Source organism: Drosophila serrata, unplaced genomic scaffold (genome assembly GCF_035046125.1).
Source record: "Drosophila serrata isolate PLE 108 unplaced genomic scaffold, ASM3504612v1 contig_272, whole genome shotgun sequence".
In the NCBI taxonomy this organism is placed as follows: domain Eukaryota; kingdom Metazoa; phylum Arthropoda; class Insecta; order Diptera; family Drosophilidae; genus Drosophila; species Drosophila serrata.
Genome location: NW_028257170.1, coordinates 7,962,531 through 7,978,969, shown reverse-complemented (window position 1 = coordinate 7,978,969; position 16,439 = coordinate 7,962,531). Strand labels below are relative to the sequence as shown.

Below are 16,439 nucleotides of genomic sequence, written 5' to 3'. Positions count from 1 at the left end.
TAATTTATACAGTTGATTTTATTTTAGTGTTGGCTCGGGGTCCGCCACCGCTCGCGTTTGCTTATTTATAAAGACATTTGAATTTATGGCCGCTGACTTTTTGCATGAGATCAGAGTGCTTGGCCCAGTTAATTTATGGGCGCAACGGGTGCGTCCCCACTCGCACTGAAAAAGTGAAAAACTAAAAGAGTATGTTTCAAATAAGAGAGAACAGCAATAAACCGATTCCGAATATCCATTTCTTGCCCAACACCGGCTGACTTTTCGCTTTGTTTACCTTCCGCGGCTTAGTCAACCCGAGAAATGGTTCAAAATGGTTTCAGACCAAACGACGAACAAATTCTTGACCACATTCAACGCAAACAAATGACGCCATCTGTCTGAACGGCTGCCAGCGCCGCCCGTATTTATAAACAATTACGTAGATCGGTGGGCTTTATAGTACGAGGGATTACTCATAGACAAGTCTGATGAAATTTGCATATTGCAGTGTGTCAGAGTTTGCCCTGGGAACATTCTAAAAATGCAGCGAATTTCATTGGAAAAAGAAAAACATTTCTTGTCCACATTATTCTGGAAAAGCTCTTGAGTTTCGGCAACTTGTTGCTTGCCTGTAACAATAATAAAGCAGCAGCAACATTGTCTATAAGAGAAGCAACATTAAAACAAAATCTACATCATGTTGCTAATAAGAGATGCTAACATAACAAGCAATAACAATACAAGCAGAAGCCGGATTTACATAGCCTCAGATTCCATAACCACTTCAGCAACATAAACATTAACAACAATAGCTTCATCAACATTAACCACTTCAATAACAGTTATGATAGCAACATCAATAGTAAAGCTACAAAAGCAGCAAGAATGTCAAGAGTCCTCAGCAACAAAACAACAATAGCAACATTTGAAGGTTGTAAGCAAATGCTACTTAAGCAGAAGCAGTTAAAAGAGCAGCATCAACAGTAGCAACTTATGTTTACAATAATAACAGTAGCCATAACAGTGGAAGCCAGCTTAACCAGCAACATCTATAACATTGACATAGCAGTGGGAGAAACAAAAGTTTCAGCAACATGAACAAACAATAGGAAGAACAACAAGCTTAGAAATTAAAATAGTAACTAACTAAGATATTTAGAAACTTTTAAATTGGTGGCACTATTAGCTACTTTAATGATAATATAAGCAACATTACTGAAATGGCAAACAGTGAGAAAAATCGAGAATTTCCTGCAACATCCATAGCCATTCTTTCAGTATGAATGTAAAAAAACTATTTTTGATGTTGTTTCTGGCAACTTTTGTCATAAGAAAATATTGCCTTAAGAGAAAATATTAAAATATTACTCATAGGTTTTTTGATGAATCTAAATCCATTAATAGATTTTTTATTGAGTGAATGTTTGCGAAATGAAAGCTATTAAAACAATAAACCTGCGCCAAAAAATAAAGCTATGTTTTATTAACAAAATATTTTGGGACTGAAAAGAAAAGCCACTACAGTTACTAAATAAGTACAATAAAATTCCAAACACAAAGATCTTAATTTGAAGGATTTACCTAAAAAAACACTTTACAGTTTCTTTGTAATTAATAAAATACAAAAGAAATTGTTAAGTGAAATACAAATGAGGCAATTTTAAGGAAAAAACTTAACTGTATTTTTAGGTAAAGCTAGAAAATTGTACCACTTCCGTCCCCAAGCCAAAAAGCAGCATCAGCAACTCAGTATTTCCAAACAAAAAAGCAACAATTTCAAACAAAAAGTATCACCAACCCTTCAAGTGCAACCTTAGAAAACAACAATGTGGGCCAGGAGCAATATTTGCATACATTGTATTTTAGAAAAACAACAACAAATACTATGGAAATTTCGGGGCAACTCTCACAGTGAAGTGCTCCCAATTGACGCTTATTAATCCGCTGCACTTTGCAAGCTGATATAAACAAAAAAAAGCGGAATGTTTACACATCGCACAGCAAATCGAGCGCACACTCAAGGAAATGTGTGTTGTACGGACAAATTGTAAACAATGGAAGAAATATATTCGTAATTAGTGAAATTATGAAAAGCGCGGAACGCGTGGAGAAAAATGGATCATAATTTTGCGTTTTGGGAATAGTTTTCGATTCGAAATAGATTAATTTATGATACGCGAAAGAGTTACCCTGCCATTGTGCCACACAGGGCGATCTCCATTCTCCTCTCCGTGGAGCCTAAAAATAGAGATGACATCCAAATGGAAATAGAATCAACTAGGCCTGTGTGTGTGGGTGGGTGTGGCTGTGGGTGGGTGGGTTGTTGTGTGTGCCACCATCTGCTCTGGACATTGGCATTGAGTGGGTGGCGCCTCGCTGGCAACATGTGCGGCAGCTGGCCCAAAAATCCGTGCATAAACATCGCCGTTCGTGTAATGTTACGATTATACATACACCCCACAAAAAAAATAGTGCAAAAATGCCCCTAATTTTATTAGCACAAAACATATAAGTCTGTGTGAATTATTATTATTATATTTTGAATTATGAAATCCTAAAAGAAAACTGTGACAAGGTTAAATGGTTTATAGTTGAGATATATTTATTCTTATATAGTTATAAAGATTTAAAAGGAAAAAAGACAAAGGAAAGTCACATTTTCTTTATATTTATAATTTGACAATATAAAGTTTTTGTATTTTTACTTAGAATATAAAATTAAAAAGTTTATTTTGTACTAAAGTTTAAAATTCATTTTAACTCAGATGAATTTTTGAGAGATAAGAAAGAAATGTACTATCTCTATATAATACCATGTATAGAACTAACAAATAAATATAAAATTTATTCAAAAAACTCCCATTTCTCTTAGATTAGAATATTTATTTTGATACTAAAGTTTTAAATTCATTTTAATTCAAATGAATTTTCGAGACATTAGAAATATATGTAATATCTCTATATAATCCCATGTACAAAACTAACAAATAAATGCAATATTTATTCAATAAACTCCCATTTCTCTTTGTGTAATAGTAATTAAAATCAGGCGATTTTTAATCACCAAATAGTTACAATAAAAAAAGTTCGAAATGGGAATAGAAACTATTTGTCCAAATGTTTCGCCGGCCATTAACACCCGGAAAATTCGAATAAAAGTTGGAGCTCGGGGAACTTGGTCCAGAATCGGAGGAAGGGAATGGCACTGGGGGAAGGTCACAAGCAATGATTTATTCGATAGCTCAACTCTTCGGGGGCCATCAAAGGGCAGACCCATTAATTCCATTCCATTCGCCAGCGTCCCTCCATCGGCACTCTGCACTTGACTCCGGCGATCGTGTGTTTGCGCAACTCTGGCAGCCGTATCTAATATTATGCCCCTAATTCTTGTAATTTATGGCAATTTAAAGATTTGTTCAGGCCTCCTAAGCAAACACATGAACTGAAGGGGAGCGTCATCTCTTGGCGGCGACATTGACCCATCGAAGGGGTCGCAGCACGTGGACATGCTCAGTTTAAAAAAATAAATACAAAAATTCTGTGTCACAAAATGTATTACACCCGCAAAATCTAGGCTAAAATTTCTGAAGAGCAAAAAACGGTAGAGAGTAAGCAAAGGTATAAAATAGCCAAATCTATTGAGGGAGATAAGAAAAAAGTCTTGGGAACTGGTAAATAGAGATTCAGGTATTGTTTATTAATTGTAATAACCATTATCTAAGTTTTTTGTATTTTTAAAAAGCTACATTTCTTTAAATTTGTATAAATTCATTTAATATTTTATTTATATATACATTATATATTTATATTATAAAGGGAGTCTTGAGGCCAAGTCTACTTGATAAAATCCCAAGTACTTGCAAAAATACACACAGATTTATGGATGAATAATCTAAAATAATTAAAAGATCTACTATAATTTACAATTATATGTATAAATTAAACAAATTTGTATAATTTTTAAACAACAAAATAAATGTAATTTTCGAGTATACATTTAAGTTGATGTAAATACTTTGCAAAGCATAAACAAATTCTGCTAATATATTTTCTAAACATTCCCATATTTGGCACATGACTTTTTTATTTTTTACCATTATTACAATAGTCTTTAGTCATTAATTTGAGTTATTTATTCCTATAGTATGCCTTTCTAATATTAACTTCAACTGCATCCTAAATTCATGTTCATAAAGAATATATATACAAAATATCTATATCTATCAATATCAATGATACCGTGACCTTGCTTTTAATCTCATCCATATTTATAAAATTAAAAAGTAATTAAATTGTTGTAGATAACAAAGTATTGAATTCCTAAACGGAAATATAATACAATTAATTCCCCTAAACCTTTCCACAAAAAAAATAACTAACCCAGACAAATGATACGCGCTACAGCTTCCTCCTTCCTTACCCCCATTACATTTGCCAGATGTAGCAAATAAATTTCTGTTTTCGCACATTTCGGCTATATCTCTCTATATATATACACACGTTTGTATAAAATATATTTATCCGAAAAAAAGAAAGAAAGACCGGCAAACGCAACATGTGTCAGTGTTTTGGGATTTGCGTCTGGCTATGCTCCACTAAGAGCAAATATTCGGTCCAAAATGATCGGCACAACAAATTTTTGGGATCCGCTGTGCAATGCAAAACCCAACCCCACCAGCTGAGAATATGAAAATCTGAAAATTGAGAAAATCTGAAAACTGATCATAAAAATGTATAATAATAAACATGCTGGGTGTGTGTGGAACTTAAATGAGAAATGTGCAAACTTGCACTTGCTCCAATCCAAGACAATTGTTTAATAAAAGCAGCAGCCAATGAGGTTTATTGCCACCGATCCAGTTGGGATATACATATATATATATATATATATGTATATATAGTGAGAAAATCAAGGGATATATAGTGGTGCAATAAACAATTGAAGGCTAAGTGAGTCATGAATCATAGTGAGTAATTCACTATGCAAATTTTCCAGCCAAGTAGCTATAAAGAGAGAGCCACTGCTAACGTGTTTCCAATTATGCAAATAATCTCATAACATAACTCCAAGTCCCGCGAATGATAACCAAGTTTGGGATACTTTCCGTAATAAGTTTTCAATTAAAAAATATTTGATAAGCGTCAGGCAGTAAGCAGAGAACCCCCAAGACGATGAAGTGACTTAATTGCTTTTCGCTGTTGAGCTGCGATTGGCGCTAATTGAAGACAACTTGTTGGTCAGCCTGCGATGGCAATGGTGATGGTGAAGTGAAGGCGACGACGATGATGATGGTGGTCACTGGTCACCGGTGACTAGTCAGTGGTCACCAGTTAGTGGCCACTGCAACCTGTCCCCAGGCGGTGGGCAAAACTTTGTCATTGGTTGGCAACTGCTGGTTAGCACAGAGAAAAATATTAATCAGGTTTGTAAAGAGGGAAGAGAGTGGAGACTCAACTCCTATATAAAGTAAATAAATTTGTAATTAATTTTAATACTATTTAAAAAGGGAATATCCAATTTTGTTTAATTTAATTATTAATAGTAATTACCAAATGTATTTCCCAGTGCACTTTACCCCGTAGGCCTCAAGAATTATGCGTGGCCAGCAGTTCCCAGAGCCACGTTGTCTGGCGTTGTCATTTCCATTTTGTTGATTTTCCTGTTCACTTTGCACTAATCGATTTTCAATATATATTCAAGCTAAAGCGGAGACTCTAGTACAAAATTGTTTTCTAGCCTCATGCATATTCAAAATATTCCAAAAAACATATTACGCAAGTTTTGATAAATGAATTTTGGCTTCTTTTTGGCAAATATATATATGGCGTCGTGGTATCGTATTACGCGATTAATTAGTAGAATTATATACTTGTTTGTTTTCCAAGAATTATCAGCATGAATTGACCCAAATTTTGGGTAAGAAATTAAGATATTTCAATTGTTGTCACTTAACATCAAGTTCAAGTTCAATTAGGCAAAGTCATTTGTTGTTTTTTGATTGTCAAAAAAAAAAGAATAGAAAATACTGAAAAGATCAATGACACATTAAAGGGAAATACTTGTAAATTTGTAAACTCAAGGAGCTTGAAATTGGGTTTCCAACTTTTATGAGTCAGTCATACATAAATTTGAATCTGATTCATCTGCTAGTTTCCTCCTTATCTCTTAAAAACAGGCAAAAGCCAACTGAATCACCTGTAAATTTTCAAGAGCCATGATTCATCTGGCAATTGTGTTTAGAATATAGTTTTTACTTGTTCATTAAGGCCATAAATTCATACATAATTGACAGGGCTATCGACAGATTTAAGCCATAAGCCTTCTTAGCCCGGATATCCAGTCGTAATTGATTAACATTTTGCGCAAAAACATATTTCAAACCCAGTGGCCTAGGCTAATTAATCAATTTTTCTCTAATTGACAGAAAGTAATTGCAGAGAAATTGATCAAAAATTGTTTCGCGCTTTGCGAATGCGAAATATCACGTATACGCCGCATGGGAAATGGGAAATGGAAAATCTCAACTCCCCTCTTCCTCTCTTTAGTTGCTGCTGCAAATGTGCAGTCAAGAGTGAAATTCAATTTGTCCCCGAAAAAAATAAAAAAAATATATATATGTATATGTGCAAAATAGTTTCGGTCACAAAATCGCAACCCGTAATGGCATTTCGCTGCTTTAAAGAGGCTTTAAAATTATGCAAAACGCATTTGGGCTGCAGACACGAACCACGACGGCCATCCATGTCAATGACAGATACCAATCCACCCCCTGGAGCGTCCCTCTAAGCCACCTCCTCACCGCCTGAGAAACGGCAGCAATTACAACCACAACAAGTGAAGCGAAATTTGGCCAGAGCAAAGGCAACCGCTTACCCCGGACAAGCCCCCCTTGAGCCAATCATTATGCACTGGAAAAAATGTTTTAAAATATGTAAATGGGAAATGAAAATTAATAGAAACCATTGGAAAATATTTGAGAGACTTGAGGGGAAGCAAGTTATTATTAGGAAGCAAAAACTACTCTTAGAATAAAGATATATCAAAGCAATTCCTAAATTGGCCTTTAAAAGATACTCTCTAAAGATACCTCTATAAAGTAAGTTAAAAATTACTTGAATATGTTTATATTTATTGTTTTTAATCTCTGAAATTTCCTTAAATTTATAATAAATATCCATCATTATTCCTCTCAGTGTCTAAAGCTCAAATTGTTGCAAGTGCAGTTTGGCGTTGCCTCGATGGCTCTGCCAATTCTCGTGCATATTTAATTTTATGCTTATGCTCATGTTTGCCTTATGGAAATGTGAGATTTTACCACATAACAGAGCAGGAAAAAAAACAAAAAAAAATATTAAGGGGGAAATGAAAACACAGGGAAAAGGCGACTTTGGCACTTTGGACTTTGAGCTTGCCAATATCTTTTATGCAAATTACGCAAAAATGTATGGCAAGAATTCTGTGGACAACCGACAAAGTTCAATTGTATCAAATTGGATCGCCGAGTACCGAAAACAAAACAAAAGACAAAACCTTAAGAAACTGAAGAAGAAAAATAAACGAAAATGCTCAGGCGATGGATTGGGTGCGACTCCATCATCAATCATGGGCATCAATCAGAGGCGACCGACGGAGAGTGAAACTTTGAAGTTTGCGGCAAGCCGCATACAAAGCATCTTCTAAGCAATTTTGTGGTCCATTTCAATTAGAACACAGCAGCAGCAGTAGCCAAAACAGGCCACATTCTGTGGCAAACCCAAATGCACATCATATTTACAAACAGAAAGAGAGTAGAAAATATGTAGTTCATGGCTGTTTTGCCCACTAAATTATTATTTCACACGACACTTTTGCATGCCGTTTAATAGTCTCGATAAATTTTCACCCTAATTGCCCTATTCCTGATCTCTTGCTGGTATTTATATTCCTGATATAACCTACAGCCAGCTGATGTCACTGCCACTTTCATCGCAATGGTCAGAAGCCCATTTATAAATTGCACTTGCAATGCTTGAAATATGCAGCAAACAAATAGAAATTCACAGCGGAAATGAGGCATTTCTTTGCGAATCAACTTTTTGATAGACTGCCAAGGTTACCTGAAAAGGAAAAAATATAACCATATAAAACTTGTAAACTTGGAGACTATTTGCTACGAACTTAAACCTCAAGCTATCTAATCTACGATGACCTGGCTTACTGCAATATTTTGCTAACCCCATTTAAAGATTTTTGCATCCTTTACTGGAGTACTATCTATATATGTTAATAATATGTATGGCATTCAGTTGCTGGCAAAATAAATTATCTGGGTCAGACACTTCAGATGGGATTTAAGCTGACATGTGGCCCGCAGAGTGAACTCGGGGCACTAGAGTATTTTGCGAGTATCCACCCATCTTGCGGCCAGTGCCAAAATATTCAGTCTGCAGATATGCTAACGAGCAGACAAACAGATTTTGGCATGCTTGGAAGAAATGCTATTTTCGGAGCTATTTTCAGTAAGCAGACAGACCATAAATTCACTAAAAGGGGGGAACCCCCCACAAGAGTTCAGTTGAGCGAACAAACCACAATTGAGTCTTGTGTTTTTGTGGGGTTTTAAATAAACTAGGCTTATTTAAATCTAGTAAGAACTAAGCTCAGAATTTAGTTTTTAATTAAGGAAAATCAGCTAGGTTATCTTGCTTTCAAGTATATTATTTTTAGAGGGATGTTGGTCTTAATATATACATAGTTTGTATTTAGTTCAATTCTTATCAATTTTGGGAGACCAACATCTTTATAAATTGTAAATATCTTAGACTGATTTTTAAGAGCAAACTCTTGTCAGAAGGAATCTAATAATTTGTTTATGTTTAAAACATTTATATATTTATTAATATACTAGCTGTACCCTGCCACGTTTCTCTGTGGCATATTGTGGTTAAGAGGGCACTTCTGAATACATCAATGTTCCGGCAAAATCATCTTCCTGGCATAAGGTGAAGAAGGCAGTCAGAGTTGTCGCTGGCGGATTCAGGACTCTTTCTTGCACATTTCTTTCTGTGAAATAGATACGTTGACCATTCTCCAAATGGACTGCCAAGTGAACTAAAGCTGGATAGCGTTCATGAATGGGGAACGAACAAATTCTCCATGCAGCATCGTTGCTGCTTATGTATCTTCCAGCCTGGTATTGAGATATTTCATCGACAACTCGTATTGCATTGCTGTCCCCATTTTCTGCCTGAACACCAAAAACTGGCATATCGCTGCCTTTATTCACGTACTTGCAGATATATTTAATCGATTTCACGGAATTGCAATATTCTACGTTGATGTGCGCTTTGTATGATTTTGACAATAGTGGTGAGTATGGAACCACCCAACGATTGTCTACCTCAATATCACCAATTTTCATTTTTAAAGTTGCCGAAGTCCCTCCATCTTCAGTTGACCGTCTCCTATACAGAGGATATCCATCGTCCCCTGTTACGGTGTTGGCTGTTAATGCTCGAGGATATCGCTTGGAACACTTCCCGTCTACCATGCATGGTGAACTTCGGTTGAGGGTACCACATGGGCCATGGATCATGTTCTTGATGACAACTGCATGCAAATCTGTATCAACCTCTGCCCGTGGAATCTCAGCGCATATCACATTGTCAATTTCGTCTGGAGTAATTTTATCATACAGCCAAATCAGTATGTGCGCATGCGGCAATCCTCTCTTCTGACATTCTACTGAATACATCCAGCACCGCTCAGATCCCAAAACTCCATGTTTCACAATGAAATCCATCAGTGACTTGAGCTTTTGTCTAAAAACACGGGCTGTGATGTCATGCCTATCCCTATATGATTGTCCAGGAAATAACAGCTGAACTATCTCGTCCCAAGCTGGATTGCATGTGAAGGTGATAAATAAGTCTGGACGGCCGTAGCAACGAACATATGCCTGGGCATCTTGAGCATATTCATGCATGTGGCGTGGACTACCTATGTATGAGGATGGCAAAATCGTGAGCTTTCCAACGTTGGTTGTATTACGGTCATTCATCACAGCATCCCGCAAATGGATATATTCCTCGGACCGAAGTTTCTTCTGATTCAATCGGAGGAACAGCTAACGTTGTTTCAATTTTTGCATACATATCGACAATGTACTGATGAAACAACTGACGACATTTCAATATATGATTGCAATCGGTCCTCCGAACCATTAACCTGTATGAGTAAAAGTTCATCGCGCAGCCGCGTCTCTCGGATGGAGGCCCGTTCTTCGTCAGTCATATTCGCAATCTTACGTCTTTTTGCTTCTGTATTGCGAATACGACGACCCAATCTCGACTTCTTTGGTGGCATGACTTCGTTTCTTACTGAACCTGAACAAAAAATAAAATTTGTATCTCCAATTTCTTCTTTCAATATGTTTTTAATGTTTGACAGGAAATGCTTTGATTTGCTTGTAGAGGGCGCAGTAGTAGGGGCACGGGGAAACGCTAAAAAATAGATATATTCGCAACCGCAGATAAGCTATCAACATCAAAAGTAGTCAATAACCGAGCTGGAACCTCAACGCATCTTCTCTAAAAATTTGGGCATAAACGGTTCAGAACTTTTCAAGTTTCTTCTTTCAATATGTTTTGAATGTTTGACAGGAAATGCTTTGATTCAGCTGGCTGCCTGTAGATGGCGCAGCAGTAGGGGCACTTGGAAACGCTAAAAAAATAGATATATTCGCCACCGCAGATAAGCTATCAACATCAAAAGTAGTCAATAACCGAGCTGGAACCTCAACGCATGTTGTGTAAAAATTTGGGCTTAAACGGTTCAGAACTTTTCGAGTCTATGAAGGATGTAGACACGAACAGAGCATTTTTATATATATAGATTACAAATATATATATTATATTTATTAATACATTACAAAATATCCATCAAGACAATTTACTTTACTTAAAAAGTTATAGTATCTTTACCTAGTGCATTGCTATCCAATTTTATAAGTATATATTAGTAAACATTTAAAAATATACTTTCTAAACCAATCTTAACACATTTAAATATTACAAAAATAGATTTTTTTTAGGGATTCCCCTTTAAGAATTAATTATATAAATTCTTTGAGAAGTTAAGCCCCATGATAAATTATTCATTATAATCTTAAATAATCGTATCATATCATGCGCAATCAATTTGCAAACATTTATCATAAAAGACAATATGGATTTTGCAAAAATTAAGCATCAATTTCGCTAGAATTTCACACGTTTTGTGAAATTCGAAGCTGTCAGATGTGTCAGAGTCGCGTCATTTGTCTCATTAAGCCATTATTTCCGCTTTAGATAGAAATGTCTCAGTTGACACTTCTCAAGAGCAATCTTGGCTCAATGAATATGACATCATGGAACAGCGATCGTTATGCATATATAGATGTATATGGCAAGCATCTGAAGCGCCGGGGATCGGGCTCAATGACGGCGTCTCCATTAATCACAATCGTACGTATCACCACCAATTGCACTCAGTCCCAGAACCAGACCCAGAACCAGCATCATCAGGCTCAGCCCACACACAAAAATTATAATAAAAGTCCAATGATATATGCAATGGCACGAGGGCGAATTTAAATTTTATATAACATTTCGCGACGTCTGATGGATGACTGAGTGATGTGGTGGCGAAGGACTCAATCGCTGAGTGGGCCATTGTGTTTGCAGGAAATCGATTTCAATTGGAATGCAGGATGTGCTACGGAGAAGCTGTGGGGGATGCTGCGGTTGGTCTTGGTCTTGCGCTACTTCAGGGCCTTCTCCTTGGTGGTTCCAATGTACAGAACCGACCAGGACTTGTCCGGCACCTCGTAGTCCACATCCCGATGGAATACGCTAAAAGCACATAAAATCGTAATTAAATTTAAAGCGAACTTAAAGGGTACTCTTAAGTGGCTCTCACTTGGTTTCCGAGCTGGTCAGGCGCTGGTGCATCGGGATGCATAGCTGCTTTGGGGCCGGCTTCAATTCAAGGGCAAAATTATGCTCTGTAGGATCCATGGTCATCATATCCTCGCTGCCGCTGGATCCGACGCCGCTGTCCAGCTCTCCAACTCGTGACGACATGACGTCTGTGATGATTCCTCTTGAAAAATGCAGGGAAGCTGATGGCTTCTCAAACGGGCAATTTATAAGCGGATTTAATTTGATTTTTAAGACCAAAATTTGTACTTCCTGAATATCCAAAATAATATGTAAAAACAATAAAATATATTTAGTTTTGCTTGAGTTACTATTATACCCCTGTTACTTTGATTTTTTGAATTCTCAGTGAAAGACAGAAAAGGATAGGGTAATCTCAGAATCAGAAATCATAATATTTATAATGTTAGTAACAGTTTAATGACTTTTGTAGCTTATTTAAGGAATAGTGTAATTAATTAAACAATACTTTATACTTTATAATTATTGGCAAAGCCGATCGATGGAACCCCCAGTAAAGTAGGCAACGTTGCGTTGAAAAATTATTGAGGAAACTGATGATGAAGCCTAGAAGTATACCATTTAAGCAGATTGTCTTTAGCTTCCATAAACTGTTGAGCAAATTATTATATTTCATGCCCTATAAAGAAAGAACTTTAAATGGTTGATTTACTTTAAAAATATATATATCAAGGCTACATTTATCACATACTAATATTTAGGTAAATGCCTAAAATATCTCATTAAATTTAAGTCAAAACTGTCTTTCGATTAAGAAATTAATTACTATAAACAAAAGTTTAAATTCTTGCTTAAAACGATTCAAAGTGATCTAAAATAGTAATCCGATTGGAATTATATTATATTTAATATTAAATCTAAAGATTTTATTTGTCTTTGATATATTTATTATTATTTATCATTTACTTCTATTAAAAAAGGATCATATCGGAAATCGGACAATTTTTGACAATTTTAACGATGTAGCCCCTTTAAAATTTTGAACATAATTTTTAATAAAGAATATATACGAATTTAAGGGTCGGAAATGACTCATTCACACCGTTATAAGCTTCAGACTAAAATTAAAATAACTTGCAAGGGTATAAAAAATAAAGTTACTCGTACTGGAAATTCTGAAGTCGTATTCATAATTTTAATGATCTTTAAGATCTACTCCATGATTCCCAGATCTAAAAATAATAATTTATAATTTAACTTGTTATTATTATAATGATGTTGATTTAAAAAATTTTATTAATCAGTACATAGAAATTTAGCGTTCAGTGCTTCTGGATCTGCAGCAAGGAGCTTCAAAGGCCAGGTTTTGCTGTGATGTTTATATATAGCTGTCGTTCCAGGTGGAGCTGTGAACCTTTCCAGCATGATGTTCACTTTTTTCCAGCTTTGTTTATTTCTTTAATTTTGATCCACGAAGGACTCGTTCCGCGGAAAAACGCTTTAAGGGTTTGTCATTGCCCTCCCACTCTCCAACTTCACCGGACTCTGTTATTTTCTGGAACTGGATGCAGACCGGTTACCTATGGGAGCTGTTGGAGGCACCCCTGGTCTCTGGTTTCTCCTGGAACTGGACTCAGACCGGTTGCCAATTGGAGCTATCAAAGGCATCACCGGACTCTGAGATCTCCCGGAACTGGACCCAGGCCGGTTGTCGATCGGAGTAATCGTTGGACTCTCGGATCTCCTGGAAGTGGAATGAGATCGGTTTCCAATTGGAGCTTCCGGAATTAAAATCGGACTGTCTGATCTCCTGGAAGTGGACTCAGACCGCTTGTTAATGGGAGCTATCGGAGGCAAAGGCATCGGAGGAGGCTCATTCTCGAACTGGGGATTCCGGCGCTGAACGCGAGTGTCCCTTAGGGTATTAACGGTACTAAACGAACTAACGCCAGGTGGAGGATCCACAGCTTCCACCGCCCAGTTCGTCTTATTCTGTTTGTCCTTCATTGGGAAAGGTGTAATCGTGGCAGCAAATGAACCCAATGGAGGCTCCTCTGATGAAATTCCTGCCGACCCTCAAGCTCCTCTTCTAATGATCACAAGCTTGGCACTGGAACATAGTATTTTCTGATTCTGAAGGTTACAAAACAACAATTACCTCGGTTGAGTTTTCACAACCTGACTACTAAATTTAACTAAATTATTTTAAACATTTTATACTTAGAAAGGAATTTAAGTATTGTTTACACTCTTCTATATAAATTTATTTAGAAGAAGGTCTATGAATTTACTTTAATGCTTATTTACTTTTCCGGTCAGGCCCCTTGGAAACACGGAGACATCTCCGGCGGGGTGCTGGGTTCCATCAGTTGACCGTGAAATCCGCTGGCGAGGGTCAGACAGGCGATGTGCAAAAATAAGTGAACGAAAAGCGAATTCGGGGTAAACCTTGGGTATATATCCACGCTCCAAGCTCTATGCTCCATGCTCCAGTTTATACGCCTCGAGCCGCGAATTTCAAGCACAATTGAGATTGTCAAACGCCCCGTCAAGTGGCACCTGTCCGCAGGTGAAGACTGAAATAAAGAGAAAACGAATGCTAAAAGTTGAGTTTATTAAAAAAGAATATCAAATACTCTTTTTGTTATTAACCAAAATATTATAAATTAATTTATTACATTTTTAAGAGGTTTATAAATTGATACTCTATACTCTATCAGTAAATAATAGAGCTAATATTTTAGCAAAATCTGGATTTAAATGTAAAAAAGATTCTGAACGTTGCTATTATAAAAACTATATATTAATTATAATTGAAAAGGTTTAAAAATTAACTATTTAGGAATACAAATTATACATTATTTACTGTAATATTTATTTTGTTAACAAAGGAGTATTCAAATAAATACAAAATCCATTGTTAACTCGTAAAAAAATGCAAATAATTAACAAACTGTTGTTGCTTATTTTTCTTTTAATTTATTTTCCTCTTAAAGCTACAACTACAAATTAGACCTCCAAAAGTTATCGTTTTCCTCATATTGATTTACCGAAGACGTATCAAGGAATTGTTTTTACAAGAGACCAAAATAGCATCCATTGTTTTTACAGAAAACTATTTATAAATTGTTTATTGTTTTTAGTTGGGTCTCTTCCTTGTGGTCCCCAAAAATGGCAATTACCCTCTGCAAGGGTACACAAACAGCCAAAAGCGGCTTAAACTGAGTCCAATTGAGGCTTCGGATCGGATCGGATTGGTTTGGTGTGGTGTGGTGGTTGCCTGGCCAGACTTGGGGGCCAGTGGCGATGATTCAGCTTGAATACTTGAATGTTTGTTTGATTGTTTGCCGAGATGAGCCAAAACAAAAAAAGAAAAAATAGCGAGACCAAGACCAAAATAATGCCGGCGACAAATCGATGGACTGAGCAAATAACGGAACCCGACTACCAGAGCCCACTACCTAAACCTCTTGACCATTGACTGGGCCAACTGAAGGTCTCCTCGGAGGCTGTGCTCGTATAAATATCATCACTTTCAGCTCTTCCGACATCAGACGTTCCACAGCCAAACATTCAACAAGATGGTGAGTATTCGAAAGGCAAAAGGAATACGCTCAAAAGGATAACTAAGGATAACTATTACAAGGATTTAACTACAAACTTTTTCATTGATTATTTTAAATTTTACTTAATTTATGTAGAAAACCTTCTGCCTGACACTCGCTCTGTGCGCCTGCCTGGCCGCCGCAGATGTTTCCCACCTGCCCAGCAGCAGTTACCTGCCACCTCCGCGTCCAGAGCAAGCCGTCTCCATGAGCATCGAACAGCAGGAGTTGCGTGAACTCCCGGAGCAGGTGGAGTACATGCGGGAGAACGAACATGGCCAGATGGAGGCCATGCCCAGCAGCCAGCTTACGCCCCCAGCTCCTGTGGATCAGCCGGAGGAGGCCATGCTCGCCACTCGCTATCTGCCGCCTGCTCCTGTCCAGCCTCAAATGGATGCCGAGCCCATGATGATGCCCCAGATGGAGATGGAGATGGCACCCCAGGAAGCCGCCATGGAGCAGCTCCAGCAGGCACAGCTTGCCATGCAGCAGCTGACCTACCAGCAGTACCAGGAACAGATGCAGCAGTTCCAGATGCAGGAGCAGCAGCAGCAGGAGCAGCAAGCTGAGGAGCAGATGCCATACGTCTTGGACGTGCAGCAGCCTATGGCTCCCTCTGATGCGGAGACCCAAGAGCAGCTGGAAACAGAGCCCGCCCACGAGCTACGTGCCGATGGCTATCACTACAAGCAGGCCGAGGAACAGCGTCGTCTCCGCCATTAAGTCACTTGGAATTGAGTCATCGTCTGGGTAGCATCGAGTCATCCGGCCATGCGTCATTCGATTGTTGTTAAATGTTTAGTTGCTTAGTTCTTAGAGACACGATTAAATTTCGAATTGGTAGAGAGAGATGTGTGTGATTTTGATTCTGTCTTTTGGGGTTCTGATTAGTCACAGTTTGGATAAAGAAAGATTGTTTTATACTAAATGAAA

General features: G+C 37.3%; 2 protein-coding genes across 2 annotated transcripts; one reads left to right on the top strand and one right to left on the bottom strand.

Moving 5' to 3' along the window:
• Positions 1-11,568: 11,568 nt before the first annotated feature.
• LOC110190678 (uncharacterized) lies at positions 11,569-12,406 on the bottom strand. Its single transcript, XM_020961284.2, has 2 exons — positions 11,921-12,406; positions 11,569-11,853 (listed from the first exon to the last, which is right to left on the bottom strand). Exons 1-2 carry the CDS (start codon positions 12,082-12,084, stop codon positions 11,763-11,765), a joined length of 255 nt encoding a protein of 84 aa, XP_020816943.1. The 5' UTR covers positions 12,085-12,406; the 3' UTR covers positions 11,569-11,762.
• Positions 12,407-15,397: 2,991 nt separating this feature from the next.
• Positions 15,398-16,353, top strand: LOC110190718 (uncharacterized). The gene is made up of 2 exons (XM_020961340.2): positions 15,398-15,485; positions 15,603-16,353. The coding sequence occupies exons 1-2, from the start codon at positions 15,483-15,485 to the stop codon at positions 16,227-16,229; spliced, it is 630 nt and encodes a 209-aa protein (XP_020816999.2). The 5' UTR covers positions 15,398-15,482; the 3' UTR covers positions 16,230-16,353.
• The last annotated feature ends 86 nt before the right edge of the window (positions 16,354-16,439 follow it).